General features: G+C 41.0%; 2 protein-coding genes across 43 annotated transcripts in view; one reads left to right on the top strand and one right to left on the bottom strand.

The window, feature by feature from the left end:
• Positions 1–20,430, bottom strand: part of EEF1AKMT1 (EEF1A lysine methyltransferase 1) — a 147,280-nt gene that overhangs the window by 47,218 nt on the left and 79,632 nt on the right. Inside the window, exon 6 of one of the 6 annotated variants that reach the window (XR_012426715.1) lies at positions 349–1,199. The exons of 4 other annotated variants lie outside the window; for them this stretch is intronic. The gene's annotated coding sequence lies outside the window, so the exon portion shown is untranslated. Of the gene's footprint in view, positions 1–348; positions 1,200–5,878; positions 6,050–20,430 lie in introns of those variants that run through there. One more of the 6 variants, XR_012426714.1, reaches the window with a different exon arrangement.
• IFT88 (intraflagellar transport 88) overlaps positions 1–20,430 on the top strand; it is a 120,992-nt gene that overhangs the window by 89,948 nt on the left and 10,614 nt on the right. For 35 of the 37 annotated variants that reach the window (XR_012426710.1, XM_045376907.3, XM_074021640.1 and 32 more), the window contains 2 exons: positions 6,213–6,319; positions 13,711–13,777. Coding sequence is in view for 34 of the 37 variants with exons in the window: in XM_045376907.3 (XP_045232842.2) it covers positions 6,213–6,319; positions 13,711–13,777 (174 nt within the window). In the remaining 3 variants the exon portion in view is untranslated. Of the gene's footprint in view, positions 1–6,212; positions 6,320–8,313; positions 8,522–13,710; positions 13,778–20,430 lie in introns of all 37 variants that reach the window. The other 2 variants (XR_012426711.1, XR_012426708.1) reach the window with 1 other exon arrangement.

The following is a 20,430-nucleotide window of genomic DNA, read 5'->3' as shown; positions in this document are numbered from 1 at the left end:
ATAAGCTGGGGTGGGCAGTACCTAAATGCAAAATCACAGTATTCACTTGGACTAATGAGATAGCAGTGGAGGTAGGCAAGACGGATTCTGAATATGTATCAAAGGTATCAGTGCTAGCACTTGCTGGCCATTTAGATGTGAGACATGAGGGAGAGAGTGTCATGGGTGACTGCACAAATATAGCTCTGGGCAGCTGGAAGGATGGAGCTGCCATCCACTGAGATGTGAGAAACTGGGGAAGAAGCAGCTTTTGGAGGGAAAAATCAAACCCTTTTTTCAGATGTGTTGTGTTTGAGCTGCCTCTTCAGTGTCCAAGAGGATGTGTTAAATAAGCACTTAGGGAGAAGTTGGGGCCATCTTCATATACATTTATTTCAGCATGTTTAGCACACATTTTGTGTTCTGTTATTATATATACTATCAGCAATATTTTTGAAAAAAATGAGTGTTCGCTAGCTTTAAGACTTTCCTGTTTCTTTATCCATTCATTTGTTCCCCAGAACTTTTACCAACTATTTTTTATGTGCTGGGGATACAACAGATAAATCAACTTGATTTCTGCCTCCAAGGACTCACAAATAGTTAACTGATATGGGATAATAAATGAGATAACTGAAAAATGTGCCAAGTGCTGTCAAAATACAGAGGAGCTCTTAACTCTGCCCAAACTAGGGGACAATTGACATAATGAGGTTTTACAGAGGAAGTAACATTTGAAGTGGCCTTGAAGGGTACGTTTACCCGGAGGGGAAGGCAGGAACAGGCACTGCAGGTAGACAGCAGCATTAGTAAGGGCAGAGGTAGAGGGATGCAGAGTCTGTTTCAATAGGTAGTCTATTGTGGAAAATGTAGCAGATTGAACTTGTGTTTTCTTATACTACAAACCAAAAAAAGACAGTTTATAAAAATTATAAAAAATGCAGCTGGGTGCAGTGGCACACACCTGTAATCCCAGCACTTTGGGAGGCCGAGGCGGGTGAATCACGAGGCTAGGAGTTCAAGACCAGCCTGGCCAGCATGGTGAAACCCCGTATCTACTAAAAATACAAAACATTAGCTGGGCGTAGTGGCAGGCGCCTGTAATCCCAGCTACTTGGGAGGCTGAGACAGGAGAATTGCTTGAACCCAGGAAGCAGAGGTTGCAGTGAGCCGAGATCACGCCACTGTGCTCCAGCCCAGGTGATAGAGCAAGACTCCATCTAAAAAAGAAAAAAAAAAAATTATAAATGCACAAGAACAAAGAGATAATTAAATTTTAGGAAAGTTTTCTGCTTAGTAGATCAGAAGAACTGCAGGAGTAGGTAGGTAGTGGAGAAGTCAGCAGAAGCAAAACAAGTCACGACATAGAACCCCAGGAAATCCCAGGAATTGGAGGCATCAGAAAATGGGAGGTGTGCTGGCTGCTTCTGAAAATAAGAAGGTTGGCTACAAGTCTGGATGAGACACAGCTATATTTTCAAATGCCCTACCTAAATCGTACAGCAGAAATTTAGGCAGAATGCAATGATAATGTTGGTGGATGATGTGGGGAGATGTATTTGAAAGATGTTTAACAGAGCCAAAATGATTAATTATAGAAGTAGGAAAAAGAGAAGAAAAACTTGGAACTCGAAGTTCAAGGAAAGAGAAGGGAGGGTGACATTTGAAGAATGTAGCAAGGTCCAGGGAAACTTTTTTTTTCTTTTTTCTTTTTTTTTTTTTTTTTTTGAGACAGTCTCGCTCTGTTGCCCAGGCTGGAGTGCAGTGGCGCAATCTTGGCTCACTGCAATCTCTGCCTCCCAGGTTCAAGCAATTCTTGTGCCTCAGCCTCCTGAGTTAGCTGGAATTACAGGTGCACACCACCACATCTGGCTTTCTTTTTTTTTTTTTTTTTTTTTTTTTTTGTATTTTTTAGTAGAGATAGGGCTTCACCATATTTGCCAGGCTGGGGAAAACTTTTTTTTTTTAAAGGATGAATAGAGGTGAATGTTTCTTTGCCTAATGGGAATTATCTAGTAGAAAAGGAAAAATTGAAACAATGCCAGGGAAGGAATAACAGTATAGGATAGATAGGTTAACTTTTGAAAGGTACTAGAACCTTCCTCGTACAGGAGAATATGTAAAAGTCAGCCTAATGAAGAGGAGAAGGATCTTTTAATCAACATCCTTGTAGACCAAGTACGGGAACTAAGGCCAAGCCATACACTTCACTCTTGGCAAATACAAGGTCTTGATAGATCTTTCCTCATTTCAACCCAAATAAGAGAAAGCCAGTACAGAGCTATGAAAAAAAAATGCCATTAAAAAATAGTTTTTATGACCTAGAAAAATAGAAGAGTTCAAAAAAATTATTACAGGAACCAGAAGAAAATTTGTAGAAATATTTGGCCCCTTCTGTAAGATTCAAGAAATACATAACCTCTAATTACTTCAGAGGCAGAAAGTCACAGGCTGAGGTGAAAAGATAATAGGATGTTACAAAAGAAGGGGGATGATAATAGGACAATATATAAGAAAAAAGATAAGGAAAATAAAAATATACAGCAAAATTAAAATCTACCTGGAGGCAGTACAGAGCTGAAAATCATAGTAGTAATTAGAAAACTATGTTACTCCATAATTCTAAGAACAAAGACTGAATAAGATAAGATACAGAAGATAAGTAAGAGAAGGCCAGACGTGGTGGCTCATGCTTGTAATCTTGGCACTTTGGGAGGCCAAGACAGGTGGATCACCTGAGTTAAGGAGTTAGAGGCCAGCATGGCCAACTTGGTGAAACCCCATCTCTACTAAAAACACAAAAATTAGCTGGGTCTGTTGGCGGGTGCCAGTAGTCCCAACTACTCAAGAAGCTGAGGCAGGAGAATTGCTTGAACCCAGGAGGTGGAGGTTTCGGTGAGTCAAGATTGTGCCACTGCATTACAGCCTGGGGGACAAGAGCAAAACTCCATCTAAAAAAAAAAAAAGAAGACGAAAATAAGTAAGAGAAGCTTCCAAGATGGACAAATAGAAACAGCTCCAGTCTACAGCTCCCAGCGAGATTGACACAGAAGATGAGTGATTTCTACATTTCCAACTGAGGTACCTGGTTCATCTCATTGGGACTGGTTGGACAGTGGATGCAGCCTACAGAGGGTGAGCCGAAGCAGGGCAGGGCGTCGCCTCACCCGGGAAGCGCAAGGGATCAGGGGATTTCCCTTTCCTAGCCAAGGGAAGCTGTGAGTGACTGTACCTGGAGGAACAGTACACTGCTGCCCAAATACTGTGCTTTTCCCACAGTCTTCATGACCAGCAGACCAGGAAATTCCCTCCTGTGCCTAGCTCGGCCGGTCCCACACCCATGGAGCCTTGCTCACTGCTAGTACAGCAGTCTGAGATCAACCTGGGATGCTAGAGCTTGGCGGGGGGAGGGGAGTTTGCCATTGCTGAGGCTCGAGTAGGTGGTTCTATGCGCTCAGTGTAAACAAAGCAGCAGGCAAGTTCGAACTGGGTGGAGCCCACCACAGCTTAGCAAGACCTACTGCCTCTCCAAATCCCACCTCTGGGGGCAGGGCATATCTGAACAAAAGGCAGCAGACAGCTTCTGCAAACTTAAACGTCCCTGCCTGACAGCTCTGAAGAGAGCAGTGGTTCTCCCAGCACAGTGTTCAAGCTCCGATAACGGACAGACTGCCTCCTCAAGTGGGTCCCTGACCCCCATGTAGCCTGACTGGGAGACACCTCCCAGAAGGGGCTGACAGGCATCTTATACAGATGGGTACCCCTCTGGGACGAAGCTTCCAGAAGAAGGATCAGGCAGCAGTATTTGCTATTCTGCAGCCTCTGCTGGTGATATCCAGGCAAACAGAGTCTGGAGTAGACCTCCAGCAAACTCCAACAGACCTCCAGCTGAGGGGCCTGTTAGATGGAAAACTAAAAAACAGAAAGGAATAGCATGAACATCAACAAAAAGGACACCCACACCAAAATCCATCCATAGGTCACCAACGTCAAAGACCAACGGTAGATAAAACCACAAAGATGGGGAGAAACAGAGCAGAAAGGCTGAAAGTTCCAGAAACCAGAATGCCTCTTCTTCTCCAAAGGAACACAGCTTCTTGCCAGCAAGGGAACAAAACTGGATGGAGAATGAGTTTGACGAGCTGACAGAAGTAGGCTTCAGAAGGTCGGTAATAACAAACTTCTCTGAGCTGAAGGAGCATGTTCTAACCCATTGCAAGGAAGCTAAAAACCTTGAAAAAAGGCTGGACCAATGGCTAACTAGAATAACCAGTGCAGAGAAGAGCTTAAATGACCTGATGGAGCTGAAAACCACAGTACGAGAACTTTGTGAAGCATACACAAGCTTCAGTAGCCGATTCAATCAAGTGGAAGAAAGGATATCAGTGATTGAAGATCAAATTAATGAAATAAAGCAAGAAGACAAGATTAGAGAAAAAAAGAGTGAAAAGAAACAAAGCCTCTGAGAAATATGGGACTATGTGAAAAGACCAAATCTACGTATGATTGGTGTACCTGAAAGTGACAGGGAGAATGGGACCAAGTTAGAAAACACTCTTCAGGATATTATCCAGGAGGACTTCCCCAACCTAGCAAGGCAGGCCAACATTCAAATTCAGGAAATACAGAGAACGCCACCAATGAGAACAAAGATACAACATACCAGAATCTCTGGGACTACATTTAAAGCAGTGTGTAGAGGGAAATTTATAGCACTAAATGCCCACAAGAGATAGCAGGAAAGATCTAAAATTGACACCCTAACATCACAATTAAAAGAACTAGAGAAGCAAGAGCAAACACATTCAAAAGCTAGCAGAAGGCAAGAAATAACTAAGATCAGAGCAGAACTGAAGGAGATAGAGACACAAAAAACCCTTCAAAAAATCCATGAATCCAGGAGCTGGTTTTTTGAAAAGATCAACAAAATTGATAGACCACCTGGCCAATATGGTGAAACCCCGTCTCTACTAAAAATACAAAAATTAGCTGGGCGTGGTAGTGGGTGTCTGTAATCCCAGCTACTTGGGAGGCTGAGGCAGGAGAATCGCTCGAACCCGGGAGGCGGAGGTTGCAGTGAGCCAAAATCGCACCACTGCACTCCAGCCTGGGTGACAGAGTGAGACTCTGTCTCAGAAAAAAAAAAAAAAAATAGTCATAATGTTTGGATTCAGTAATTCCACTGTAAAGTAACTGAGGAGCATAAAAAGAAATATAAAAATCTTTGGTTTTGTCTCTGGATGGATGAGTAATGAGTAACTTTTATTTTTTACCTTTGTATGTTTTATAAATTCTCTATAATGACCTGCATTGCAGTTGTATTGAAGGAAAATATTATTTTTAAATGAGATAATAAAAATATTTTAAAGTAATTTAGACCACAAATGACAAAGGCCATTCTTATAAATGTAAGAGCAAAATTATTGTATTTTTAGCATTTACTGAATGTTTTTAAATGTTGCTGATTTTAGAAGCAACACAAGCTTGAATGAAAAAGCAAATTCCAGGAGACTGTAAACAGAACAATACCATTTTGTGAGACCTAATAGCAAGCAGAACTAAACAATATGTCATCTGGTGATATGTATAAAGTGATGGAAGATTTTGTTGTTGTTATTGTATACAAAACATGATGAACACAAAACTTTTTATTGTGATTATTTTATATATTTGATGTCAACTGTAAGACCAGCAACTGTAAAATACATCTATTTTATCTTCCTAGTACTTTGCACAGTGTGAATAATACTTATTTTAAAAACGAATTTACTGACAGTAATAACATTTATTAGTAATTATTATTATATGTATAAACTGCCTATACTTTTTAGCCTAGTCTCTCTTACAGCTCTTTATATGTATTTATGAAACTGCTATAGAACATGAACAAATGTTACACTTGCCTTCTGAGTTCTCTGCCAGCGGTCCTATGCCCAGCAGTGTCCTATGCCCAGCAGTGTCCTATGCCCAGCAGTGTCCTATGCCATCGTCCTTCTAGGTTCTGGCAGCGTGAGGACAGGACACATGGAGAAAGACCCTTTAAACCTCCTTCCAAGGAAGTCAGTTCTCCCTGGTCCAGAGATTGCAAAGTGTAATTATTTTTCAGGAGAAAATTACTATTTGTAAGCATCATTCCTACCTGTATCCCAAAAGACTGAGTTCATTGATTTATTAAGCTTTTAACAAATAGACTGTGCCTATATTCTTTCCTAAATCTATATTTTACAATTTAGGTCTGCGTTTCTTGGTTCGTCTCTGCACAGATCTTGGATTAAAAGATGCTCAAGAATATGCCAGAAAACTGAAGAGGTTGGAAAAAATGAAAGAAATAAGGGAACAGGTATCTCATATGGGCCCAAAACTGCTATCTGTTAATTTTTAGAATGTCAGCCTTCTATAGCTCAAATGTGTGGTTAGGAACTTCTATAAGAAAACAGAGTTGAAATTTTTTTTCTGCTCTAACATAATAGGAGGAATAATTAAAACTCTAGTTTGAGGATAAAATTCTGGCAAAAGTGGATTCCCAGGGAGAGAAAGTGCAATAGATTTCATATTATCTTAGTGGATAGCTACTAACAGACAAATAATTTTCCACAACATGAAATAACTTACAGTTTAATTTGAAGACATAATTTTAATTGGAAAGTCCTGTGGACCATGAGAGACAATTACTTCTCTGCAACAATGGAATCTGTGAGTATGTGCTCTGACAAGTTTTCTAGGTGATTTTTATTGTCACCAAAGTTTGAGAAGCACTCAGGCTTTATGCTCCTGAAGGGTTACCTTGATCAAACACCAACTCAGGATATAGAAGCTGATTTAAGAGGTGAAAAAGTAGACATAAAATGTATCAGGTGATGGATTTTTTAAAATTGTTTTAAAATGGAAAAAGATTTGTATAAACTTAAGAGAGGAAGATAAACCAATTCAGGTTTATGTGGGTCAGGGTAATTTCTCTTGTTGAGTCCCTAACTCCTGTTTTAAAATGTTAAAACTAGAAGTTTTATCTAAAATGATTTTTCAGAGAAATTAGTCCTCTTTCTGGAACTATTATGGAAAAGAAGACTGTTCTCTTTTTTGTGCTTGGGGGATCCACATTTTTGGGTAAGAAGAAAACTTTATACATTGTACATAGTACATTCATTAGTGCCAGCAAGAAGCGATTGTGGCACTGGGTTGTTGGCCAGGCAAGACAGACTCACTCTTAGCCCTCCATTCCTGAACACTGCGAGCCCCATAGTGGTGTGGACCAGCCCCTGGAAACTGTAAACCATGTAGCAGAGCTGTTTTTTAAAATATGTTTTGCTTTTCTGCTTCACTGAACATGAAAAACATTAGCAAAGAGGTCTGTCAAAGCAAGAGTGTATGTTTGGAATAGAGCAAAATGGAAAGAGCAAGCCTTGAGGAATGAATATTTTAAATATGAAAAAGGGAGAGAAAAACAGCCAAAACATCAAAGAAGGTTGGAGAATAAAGGTAAACTATTAAGAAAGAAAAGAAAAGAAAGAAAGAATAGAGGCCAGGTGCGGTGGCTCATGCCTATAATCCCAACACTTTGGGAGGCCGAGGTGGGCGAATCACGATGTCAGGAGATCGAGACCATCCTGGCTAACCATGAAACCCTGTCTCTACTAAAAGTACAAAAAATTAGCCGGGCGCGGTGGCGGGTGCCTGTAGTCCCAGCTACTCAGGAGACTGAGGCAGGAGAATGGTGTGAACCTGGGAGGCGGAGCTTGCAGTGAGCTGAGATCATGTCACTGCACTCCAGCCTGGGCGACGGAGTAAGACTCTGTCTCAAAAATAAAAAAGAGACAAAATACAGAATATTTTCTTTGCTAGTCTGAAGATAAAAATATATTCAATTTTTAAATTAAATTTCTGAATTTTCAGAATATTCAAATAGAGAAATGCTGTTTCAATATTTGCCAGTTTTCCCCCGAAGTAATCAGGAAACAATACCAAGAAATGCTTTCTTTTGGCCAGATTGACAAAATAGCATGAGACATTCAGAATTAATATATCATTGGTACCTATACCCAAATTTCCAGTTATTACCAAAATACAATGAAAATAAACATACAGTTGAGTTAAGCAGAAACTCTTTTGGTTATATTTCTTAAAAGGAGAAAGATCCAGTATTAAGATCCCATATTTAGCTTTAAAAGTAACCAAACTAAAAAATGCAATTAAAAAAAAAGTTTGTATGTGTAATAATGGCTATAAGAATGTCTTGTACAATTTATATATCATTGACAAAAGTCAGCAAAACTACTGATCAGAATATATCCTTAGTACAAAACTGGTGGTGATTTGCGTGTTGATTACATTTTCTAGGATAAGATCACCAGTCACTTCTTCAAGGCCATTGATTTCAGATAGTCTCGTGTTAGCCTCTCTGTCGATTCGCTGGGAAAACATTGATTATGATCTGCCATGCCCATGTGTATGGAGGACACAGTGAGGCCCAGGAGTTGGCCCTGGTGCCTGAGGCACTCAAGGCAGAGCTGTGGGACTGAGAGGGAGGGTCTTCACTCCAGAGGAGGTACTCAGAAGCAGCTCCCGGAGGGCTTGTGTGTGGAGTGGTCATGATTGGACACTTGGAGTTTGGGGTGGAGAGAAAAAAATGTGGGCAGAGGTCTGAGGACAGGAATTTAAGGCCACGTTTATGGGTTCTTTGGAATTGAAGCCACTAAGGAATGTTTTTAGTTTTGTTTTCTCTTGAATTTACAGTCAGGGCCAGTCTTCTTAAGAACCCTTAACTACGTAACAAGTAACTGCTCCTTGTTCCATAGGACAGAAACCCAATTCTTAGGAAGTAAAAGCATAGTATGGTGGACAGAACCCTGCACTTTTTTCCTGACATGACCATTGGTCAACCATGTGATCTGGAATGGACATTTACCTTTCTGGACTTCATTCTTATCAGCTGTAAAATGAGGATAGTGTTCTAGCTTTGAACTTCTCAAACTATCTGTGGCGAAATGATTTTTGCCAGTCTGTCACTGACATTACTAGAAAAATGATCCTGTACTTGGATATCAGCAGGGTCCAACATCCAGTAACATTTTGGTGCTGTGCAAGTTTGTAGGCACTTGCCCTCTGTTCATCTCATTGAGGACAGGTGGTACTTTGTGGGCCATCAGTGGTTTCCAGACCCCACTCTGGGTGTCCCATCCTGGATGACCCATAGGATCCACCAGCTCATAATGGTTCTTCCAGTCTCCAGAAGAGTGGCATGCGAGTTTATGGTCACAGATTCATAATAAAGAGTAGGTTTAAAGGGAAAAAATGTTTATTTTCTCTCTTCCAGCATTTATTCACTTAATTTGTTCAGTTATTTTATTTGTGGCTACTTTGGTCCTCTATTCTGTGCCTTCTCTCATTTTTTTTTCCAAAGTGGGAATAACATAATATTTTTTCCAGATTAGGAATCCCATCTTTTTTCCATATTTATTAAAACAATAAATGTTCTTTTAAAAATGCGGGAAAATTGCTTTTGTAAATAATTTTTAATCCAAATAAAAATGTGTAAAGAAAAAAGTGAAAATCACCTATCCCACCACTTAGACATGACTGTTATCATTCCCCCTTCCCAGGCATTTTTACAAATATATACAAACATATATCAACACATATATTTTTAAAGGGGCTTTTTTTTAAAACAAAAATGAGATTTTAACAAAAAATACTGTTTTATAAGCTTTTCCACCCATTTCACAAAATAACATGGACCACTTCCCATGTCAGTAAATATAGATTTCCATCACTTTGTGCTCCATATTTTGTTACATGGCTGTTTCCTGCACATTTTAGCGTTGATATGATAAGAATCATTTATGTCAATCATTGTTGAAATGCTTCCTCTCTTATCTACCATGAGGCCTTACCTCACATCCACTCCAAAGTGATAAGAATTTCTGTGAACTTTATGAAGTGTTAAAACTCTGGAAGGTTGAGGGAAATAATTTTGAAAAGTGTGTCTCCTACTTGAGCCCTCATATACCATACAATGAGAATGTCATCACTATGTTTAACAAGTGTTCACTGTGCTCCTAAAATGTACCCATGCCTGTGCTAGATCTGTGGTGGGTTGCGTGTCAGATGAGTCTGTGTGAGACTCGGGCCCCTGAGAGTGTGGTGTCATGGCAGGAATTCGCTGCCCAGTGTGCCCTGAGGAGCAGCAGTGCCCACAGCCCCGGGTGTTCCCCGTGGAGTCAGGGAGCTTAAACTGCAGGCCCTCATTTGCATTGCCTCTGTCTAATAAATTCTTATTTCTGCATTCATTTCATTTTCACAGTTTTTTAGTTTGGTTTGGTTTTTTGTTTTCTTTTTTGTATTTTTTTTTTTAGTAGAGACGGGATTTCACCATGTGGGTCAGGCTGGTCTTGAACTCCTGACCTTGTGATCCGCCCACCTCAGCCTCTTGAAGTGCTGAGATTACGGGTGTGAGCCACCGCGCCCAGCCCATTTTCACAGTTTTATATCCTCTTTCTCAGAAAGTTTCCCCCAAACTGTATAAGCTTCTGGCCCCACATTCTGGATCTGCCCCACTGTCACCATTCTTTATCCTTCCAGCCAAAGAACAATGTAGTTTATCTATACTTGATCTTTATTTTCTCACTTCCCAGGTGCTCTTCAAATCAGTCTAACCTTGGCTACCTCCATTCACACAGCTAAAACTACCCTCACTAAGATTATTCACTTACACAGCAGTCGGTATGATGGACACTCTAACTTTCCGTCTGCCTGACTTGGCAGCATCTCTGTATATGTGGCCCCTCCTGGCTTCCTTCAGTTTCTCTGGACTGCACTGAGGCCACTTTACCTCCATCACACACTTAAAGGGCAAGGTCAGCTGCTGGGCAGCCCTGGAATACCTGGGGGCGCATCACAGAGTCTGTCCTGTTGCCTAGTGGGATTGCTGTTTGCAGCAGCTCCATCTCTTGGGTGTTTACTTTGCATCTCCGAAGGAAGAACTTAGATCATGCCTGAAAACACTACTGAGCAGAGCTCTGTTGTGTGAATGGTTTGAGAGATGTGCAGTTAACCGAGTCTTGACAGTTGAGATTTCTTTTTTTTTTCTTACATAGTAGGCACATTCTTAGGGAGTTCTTTGAACTTAGAACCTTATCAAACTAAGGTTTTGATCAATGTTTTGGTTTTACTTTTGAAGTTGCCTTCTCTGTAACTTCCACAAGAAATCCTTGCTACGGCTATTACAATGGTTAGCACACAAGACTCCTTATGGTGGAGTTCACTGATTCTCAGCTGCAAATAGGCATTCACTTGGAAAAGAACACCACATTCTCTGTGCACAGGAGGTTGATGAAGGAGAAAGACAAGCTGGTAGAGTGGGACCCTAAGCATAATGAGAGCACATGGAGCCAGCCCCAACCAGGGGACACACAGGGGGTCTCCTGAGGAGATGAGGGAGGAGGAAATAGCTGAAAAGATGAGGACGGGCAGACGGACAGGGAGTAGCCAAGCCTCCATGCAGGGTCCATGCCAGCTGGCATATCCAAAGAGATGCTGTTTTCCTTTTATTCTCTAAGCAGGCGGGACAGTCAGTTCCAAAAGTGATGAGGACAAAAAGTGGTGTCTGTGAGAAGTGAGATGGCCTGCATGGAGCACAGGGGAGGACCTAAGTGAGCAGTGGGGAGCCCTGAGGCTTGCCTGGTTTTTGTACTGATGGAGCTGATTCCCCAGCAGGGCACAGTGTCCTGGAACTAGGAGAGGAAAAAGGGAAGTCACTGAACCAACAGAGGCTTAGGTTTCTCTTGGTGAGTGAAGCAGAAAGACAAGAAGGCAAGGGCCGTAGTTCCAACGTGGCGTCACGGCACGTGGTAGGCCTTGATTCTAGGCTGGACAGAAAGTAGGAATTTAAAGAGATTAAAAAGAGAAGAGTGATGAGAGCCAGAGGACTGGAAAATTCTAAATGAGGGCAGGGAACAGGTGTCAGGCAATAAAGAGTGTAGTGATTATGGAAGTGCTTACTTACCTTCTCATATCCTGTTCTGAACCTCTGGTCACTTAAACAGGGTGCAAGTTTTCACATGTGGTTTTAAAAACTGTCAAGCTGTGTGGACATTTGTCTTGATGAATTTATTTTCAGGTGTTTTTTTTTGTTGTTTTTTTTTTTTTTTGAGACGGAGTCCTTCTACATCACCCAGTCTGGTGTACAATGGTGTGATCTCTCGGCTCACTGCAACCCCCAACTCCCAGGTTCAAGCAATTCTTCTGCCTCAGCCTCCAGAGTAGCTGGGATTACAGGTGCCTGCCACCACACCCGGCTAATTTTTACATTTTTAGTAGAGACCGGGTTTTGCCATGTTGACCAGGCTGGTCTTGAACTCCTGACCTCAGGTGATCCACCCTCCTTGGCCTCCCAAAGTGCTGGGATTACAGACGTGAGCCACCGCACCCGGCCTATTTTCAGCATTTAGAGGTCTTTTTGATATGCTGGCGATGATCCATCTGTGGATGGATGAAAATCAAGCCTTGAAATAAAAGTCAGATTATTGATGTTTAAATTCTTACTTTGCTACATCTTTTTAAGATTTTCTTTTGTCTATGAAGACAAGGAGAAAGATGGGATTTCAAGGGAAGTGCTTTTCCTTTCAATGGAAAAAAAATCGGATATGTTTATGTAACATTTGGAAGTCCTGAGTTTTAGGAGAGTATTTCATCTTACAGAAATGAGTTAAATTATTGAAAAGAATTTCTTTCTTCCCAGCAGACCACGGACAATAACTTTATCCATGACCTGATAATTTATAAATATTTGGGAATTTGTCAGGGTTAAGGAGTTAAATAATTTGTCCTTTGAATTAAATATGAAATTATGTTTATATTATTATGTTATTGAAGATCTAAATAAAATATCCACCTATATTAAGAAGTTTAATTCAATTATAAATATAAAAAGCCATCTATCTCTGTTCACTAATCATCCTATAGCTGTATAAATGAACCATTATACATATGAACATTTGATAGTGTGACTTGAGGCAGATTCAATGTTAATACAAAAATTCTAATACTTAGGCAAAACACAAAAGAACCATTAAATGTAAAAAGAAACCTAACAATGCCACAGTGTGGACATACTTCTTAGGCTTTGAAGGCAGGTCTATATCTAGGAAAGCAGACTCTTGGATAGATCTTAGGTATTTTGTGAGGTTTTAATCATACTTTTATTTTATAAATTGAATTTCAAAATTCAGCTTTTCTTTTTTTTTTTTTCCTCTCAAATAGTTCAGGTCCAACCATTGTATATGAGGACTAATGGCAGGAAATGGCCCTTTTGTAGATTCCCTTCCCCTCCTCACCCATCTCTCCCTTAAACTGAAGATCATGGTTAAGCCCTGGACATTCACATCCAGAAAATACTGTTTGGTTTTGAGTTGTTTGTCCAAGCCAAGGTTACGCTGCACTTTTGAATTAAAAGTGCTATCTGAGTTTTCTCAAGAGCCTTAGAGGGGAAGGCTTGAACCCTCCACTTACAAAACAACTCAGGCTTTTTTTTTTTTTTCCTACAGAATCAACTCTCAGGTGTGATGGGTTAGTCCCAAGGGTTATGTAGTAATGTTAATTTTAAAAGTCCTAAGGGTTATGTAGTAATGTTAATTTTAAAAGTCCTAAGGGTTATGTAGTAATGTTAATTTTAAAATCTATATTCAACTTTGAAGGAATATCACTTACTCTTTTAAAATTGTCTTCTCGTTGCTCTAGCGCATAAAGTCAGGCAGAGATGGCAGTGGGGGCTCCCGTGGCAAAAGAGAAGGAAGTGCTAGCGGTGGTAAGTGTTTTATCTTTCCCTGAAAAACTGGGTTTCCACATTTCTAGTATGTGGGCTTCTAGAAATATCTCACAATAATCTAAAGTATTCTTATGTGTCTGTCAGTTTGTTTTATACACAGTAAAACCTCACATTAATTAATTTGGTAAGCAGTCTGATATGTAAATAAGTATTTGTAAATGCTAGCAGATTTTCTTAAATAACCATGCTTGTTTTAGCTAATTGATTAATAAACAAGTTTTTCATTTATTAATCTGTCAGGTTGGACAGATTATCATAGATGGGCGTACTTAGGAGGTTTTGCTGTATTACGTTTTTAAAATTTCCATTTGAAGGAAGTGCCATGAGAAGTAGGATGGTCTTACAGAATGCTGGCAGCCCTCAATCTTGTAGTGTAGAATTAGTGACAAGCTAGGAATTGGGAGACATAGTATGAGTCCCACTCTTGATTGTGACAGTGTATATATGTCTTTGGACCAACCACATAAATGCTATAGGCTTTTGGTGATTTCTGAAGTTCTTTGCATCTCTAAAATTATTTTACTCCTTGTGACATCATTACATAAGACATTTTATTGAGTTTTCCATCCCTTCTTCCCATCAACAATCTACCTTCTTTCTCTACTTCAGGCAGGCAGTATAAGTTAAACTTAGTAGAAATTTGGTGATTTTAAAGAAGCTAATTTTAAAAATAAATGTCGAATTGGGGTGTATAAATATACCTACATTCTCTCCTATCCATACTCAGCACTCTCATGCATATATGACCCAGCTCTATGTAACTATCCAGCTGCATTCTGTCATATCTGTTTGTGATGTAGGAGTCAGGACAAAGACAAATGTAGCTCTCAATTAGGTAGGCCTTTCATCCATTCACAGTGTTTATTGGATGCATACTGTGTGCCACACACTGTGCTAAGAGCCAAGGACACGGGAACAATTAAGACGTGGTCCCCACGCTCAAAGAAGTTAGAATCTAGTTGGAAAGACACACAGCTTCTAATGGTGCTGTGGATGCTGCCACGGTAGAGAAATGTGCATGAGTTTTCAAATTTTCCTAGGGATAGAAGCTGCAGTTGGGACGAAGACTCGTTGAATTCAGAGCTGTGCTTTGAAATGCAAGGAGTCTTCGTCCCAACTGCAGTCAAATTCAATTTATAACTTAGTAGGCAGTTATAGGCATAAGTGGCATCGGGTTCTAGCCAGGCCACTTGATTCCCCAAGAATCAGTCCAGCGTCTCCAGCTAAACCTCATGGTGCTTGCCTGTTTACCTTCAGGAGCCATTACCCAGAGCTGGAGAAATCAGTAAAAGCAGCATTGAGCCCAAGTCTCAAGAGTAGCATAGGCAGTCTGTCACATCAAAGAGTAGCCACTTCCACTTCTTTAGCCACCGTGGTCCTGGTGGATACTCCTGTCTCCTTGCTCTTCCCTAGCCCCAGATATCTCACACACTCCACTTTAATGGATCCGTGTGACTATCTGGAGTTGGATTTAGTCAGAGAGATCTGGCCCAGCAGTTCTTAAACCAGTGACCGCCATAAGCCCACAGCTCCTTACCCAAAACCCCTGGGACCAGATGTGTTGTGAAATTCAGAACCTTTTGGAGTTTGGAAAGCAAGATGATGTATTAGCCATGTATCACATACTACCCAAGGAGAGCACCTCAGACATACTAATTCAGTGAAGCATGAATATTCACACTGAGGATAAATAAAGACTATAAATAGCCTCAAATCAAGTCACGTTCTATACCCAAGAAGTTTATATATTGCCACCTGAAAAGTTGGCTTTCAGAGCTCTTTGGAATTTGGAATTGTAGATGAGGGATCATGGATGTGTACCAAAAATGTTCTTAACAGCCAAGAAGTCCACAGACTAGGCATTGTGCAGCAGTCACAAGCAACTCTAGACAGCTCCCCAGACTAGCACCGTGCTGCTTGTTCATCCTTGCTCTTAGGAAGCGGGAAGTACATGACATGAGCTCTCTTGGAAATAACTGTCCCTTTAAGGAATAATTGTCTTGAGTAACCCCTAAGGAAGTATTAAGTATTAAAATTCTAGGGCCACATTCACCATCCCCTAAGGATTCTGCATTTCTCTCTGAAAATCTGAAGTTCAGAATAACCAACCAGTTCCTTCTAAACATCAACAAACTTATGTTAAGTTCTCTCAGCCTTCCCTGGTAATTCATAAGTTTATAAAATCTCTCCCCTTAACTTAAGCCTTAGTTTCCCAGATGTCATCACTTTGAAAATCTGCCTCAGACACATCAGGACCTTCTAATGAGATGTGATAGCACGCCCGAAAAACTGCTGAATGGTGTGGTGCTTCCCTAGAGCCCAGGGGACAGTGTCCAGGGTCCCACCCCCGAGAAAGTAACCCCAGGAAGACTGACAGCTGCCTCTCGGAAACAGATTGATCACTGTGCCTCAGGCCACCACAGGGCCAGATCCTCTGACATGGAGAATTGCCCAGCCTCCCTGGTGACCTTTCCCATAGCCTTCTTTCAGTCATGCAGGCATCAGAGCACAGAGAGGCCTTTACCCGGCCAGGGACCTCCTCCACGGTCAGGAAAGAAGGGACTGACAATGAAGAGAGGTAGGACCATCCCAGATCTGATAACCTGTGTGCAGGAAAAGAGGGGCCTCCCTGTTGAAGAGTCCCCTTCTGGTCCTGGCCTCCCGCTGCTGCTTTTTCTTTTTCCATCCATTGTCCTTTTCTTCTAGTCCGTTTCAGTCCAACACAAATAGTCAGCTCTAGTGCACAGATAAGCTTTATTCTCACATGAGGGGCTTCCGGCGTGCAAACTGTGCTCTCATAATTTTACAAGCAGGATTGCATGAAATTTAAAGCACTCATCCGTCCCTTTCTAGGGTGCTTTCCCCCATCATTTGCCTTTTCGTTCCTTATTTTCTGACATCTTGAGTTATACATCATCCCAGACTTTTTCATTTCATCCTGGAGCCCAGTGTGAATGTTGCTTTCTGTGGCTGAGCTGGTTCTACCCTGACGCTTTTGCAGGAATCGTGTTTCCTGTCCCGCTTCTCCAGTTCTCAGCACAGGCCACACTCCAAGGCTGGCCCTGGCTGTGAAGTCGGAATGAACCCAGGCTATGAGGCTTCTCTCCCTTTCTCCTTCCTTTTTATTTCAAAGTCTTGATAGTTAACAGTATTTATATTCTCTGCAGATAAACTGATGAGGGAGTAACTATATTCTGCCTGTTGTCGTGGTTGAATTTTGTTAAAGGTCGAGAAATTGACAGAACACATCTGCTGCTTACGTGTAGCTGTCCTCAAGACACAAGAATTCCTTCTTGGGTGGCATTTTCTTTTTTTTATTATTATTATACTTTTAAGTTCTAGGGTACATGTGCACAACATGCAGGTTCGTTACATATGTATACATGTGCCATGTTGGTGTGGTGTGCTGCACCCATTAACTCATCATTTACATTGGGTATATCTCCTAATGCTATCCCTCCCCCTCCCCCACCCCATGACAGGCCTGGATGTGTGATGTTCCCCTTCCTGTGTCCAAGTGATCTCATTGTTCAATTCCCACCTATGAGTGAGAACATGCGGTGTTTGGTTTTCTGTCCTTGCAATAGTTTGCTGAGAATGATGTTTTCCAGCTTCATCCATGTCCCTACAAAGGACATGAACTCATCCTTTTTTATGGCTGCATAGTATTCCATGGTGTATATGTGCCACATTTTCTTAATCCAGTCTGTCACTGATGGACATTTGGGTTGATTCCAAGTCTTTGCTATTGTAAATAATGCCGCAATAAACATACATGTGTATGTGTCTTTATAGCAGCATGATTTATAATCCTTTGGGTATATACCTGGTAATGGAATGGCTGGGTCAAATGGTATTTCTAGTTCTAGATCCTTGAGGAATCGCCACACTGTCTTCCACAATGATTGAACTAGTTTACAGTCCCACCAACAGTGTAAAAGTGTTCCTGTTTCTCCACATCCTCTCCAGCACCTGTTGTTTCCTGACTTTTTAATGATTGTAGATGGCATTTTCTATTTTTGCATGATAGTGACATTTTATGATGTATTTTGAGTATGGTGTTATTAAGCTTTTATTTTTAAAGTGCTTTTTGGTTTACTCTGTGTGATTTTTAATGGCTTGCTGCATTTTTAGTTTGATTTTTATGTCTTGGATATAAACTTTTCCAATGAAAATCTTACCAATTTTAGACTGAAAATAATTTTATAATGAAAATCAGGATAAGACTCAGTGAACAGAAATTCACTTCATGGTACCTTTTATAAAGTACGTTGTAAACATATTTTATTTAAAAAACTGAAGTTATATTTTAATATTCTAGTCCAAGGTTGAACGTGGCTAATTAACACCTTTCCACAGTTTTGCTGGGCCTTGATGGTGTCACAAGCCGAGAATGAACAAGTCGTGCTCAGTGCCCACCAGGGAGGACGAGACGAGGAGCGTACGCTCTGAGGAGGTGCATAGGCCTAAGTGTAGAGGACAGACCGACACAACTCAGCCAATTAGAGGAGGAATTGCTGGCATCTATGCAGTGAGGGAGTCTTGAGAGACTGAGGGGCGGCTGCTGTCATTTCTCTAAGGAACATGCCTGTCAGCCTCAGTCCCAACTTGCATGTCTCTTCACCCCATAAATCTAGACCATAGTTTTGCAGGATACCCAAGTATCCAGCCCACTTTGTACACGGTATGTGCCACAAAGGAATCTACATGAATAATAAGTATTAGAAGATAGTGAACAGCACCAGAGCACCAGAGTGGTCTCAGTGTTACAGTTCCAGAGGAAGTTTGCCTCTGCCAGTACACCCAGCTGGTGTAATTTGCCAGTGTGTCCCCTGTGTTCTGATACAGTAATTCTTAGTAATTTGGGGTGTGCAGACTTTTTCTCTAAAGGACCAGATAGTAAATAGTTTAGGCTTGCAGGCCAAGTCTCATTTGCCGAGAATATTCCACTGTGCTGTTGTGTATTGAAAGCAGCTGTACATAGTGTATAAGTGAATAAATGTGATAGTGTTCTCTAAAACTTAATTATTGGCACTGAAGTTAGAATGTTATATAAGTTTTATATGTCACAAAATGTTATTTGCTTTTCTTCCTAACCATTTTCTTTTTTTTCTTTTTTTTATTATACTTTATGTTCTAGGGTACATGTGCACAACGTGCAGGTTTGTTACATATGTATACATGTGCCATGTTGGTGTGCTGCACCCATTAACTCGTCATTTACATTAGGTATATCTCCTAATGCTATCCCTCCCCCGACCCCACAACAGGCCCCAGTGTGTGATGTTCCGCTTCCTGTGTCCAAGTGTTCTCATTGTTCAATTCCCATCTATGAGTGAGAACATGCGGTGTTTGGTTTTCTGTTCTTGGCGATAGTTTGCTGAGAATGATGGTTTCCTGCTGTATCCATGTCCCTACAAAGGACATGAACTCATCCTTTTTTATGGCTGCATAGTATTCCATGGTATATATGTGCCACATTTTCTTAATCCAGTCTGTCATTGATGGACATTTGGGTTGGTTCTAAGTCTTTGCTATTGTGAATAGTGCCTCAGTAAACATACGTGTGCATGTGTCTTTATAGCAGCATGACTTATAATCCTTTGGGTATGTTAATGGGATTGCTAGGTCATATGGTATTTCTAGTTCTAGATCCTTGAGGAATCACCACACTGTCTTCCACAGTGGTTGAACTAGTTTACAGTCCCACCAACAGTGTAAAAGTGCCTAACCATTTCAAAATGTACAAATCATGAGCTTGCTGGATAGACAAAAACAAGGTGGGCCAGATTTGGCCTACACACTGTAGTTTGCTAATCCCTGCTCTAAGCCAAAATCTCCATGAATATTTTTGGTAATGACAGGTGGGGCATGGGAATTATCCTTTTGATCAAAGCACTGCTTGAAGCCATTTCATCCTGGTATACAACTTGAACAGGAAGCGTCTGTATCAGTGAACTTCTTCTCTTAAAACCACCTTAGTTGTTTACAACTCACCACCTCACTATGTCAACACACGTCACAGAGCATACGATGAGATTTCGTGTCTTCAGCAGAACATGCTCCTTTCCTCTCGCCTGTAGCCTGTTGCCCTAAGTTTTCGGTCCTTGTCATTAATCCCCATTCCTGGCATTCATTCAACATCCATGGACCCCCTTCCTGAACTCACCACATCTTATGTGAACAAGTTACTTAAATCTCTTTGTCACCGTTTCCTCATCAGTCAAATGAGAGTGAAAACATGACCTTCCTGATAGGGTTGCTGAGAGGAGGAAATGGGCTCGTGTGGAAAGCTCTTAGAGAAACTCCTGATAAGGGCAAGCACGTGCAAGGGTGAGCATGGCTACTGTGACTCCCGTCTGACAAAGGGAGTGTATGGACGGGGCCTGGAATACCAGTGTCCACTGCTCTGCCAGCACCCATGTTCTCACCACTGCCAGTGTGTGACCTCTAAGTGTGAGAGCCTCAGTTTCTCCCTAACACGAGAGGGTCATGTTTATCCATGCAGTGTAACCAAGTGTACCCCTGTCTCACTGTTAAGTCTAATTTATTTTTTAAACAAAAATACTAGTGCTTATAAATAAAAATAAATGTTGGTTCTTGAAGTTACCAATTTGGAAAGCTGAATATTT

Source organism: Macaca fascicularis, chromosome 17 (assembly GCF_037993035.2).
Source record: "Macaca fascicularis isolate 582-1 chromosome 17, T2T-MFA8v1.1".
NCBI lineage: Eukaryota > Metazoa > Chordata > Mammalia > Primates > Cercopithecidae > Macaca > Macaca fascicularis.
This window is presented reverse-complemented; position numbering and strand designations above follow the sequence as displayed.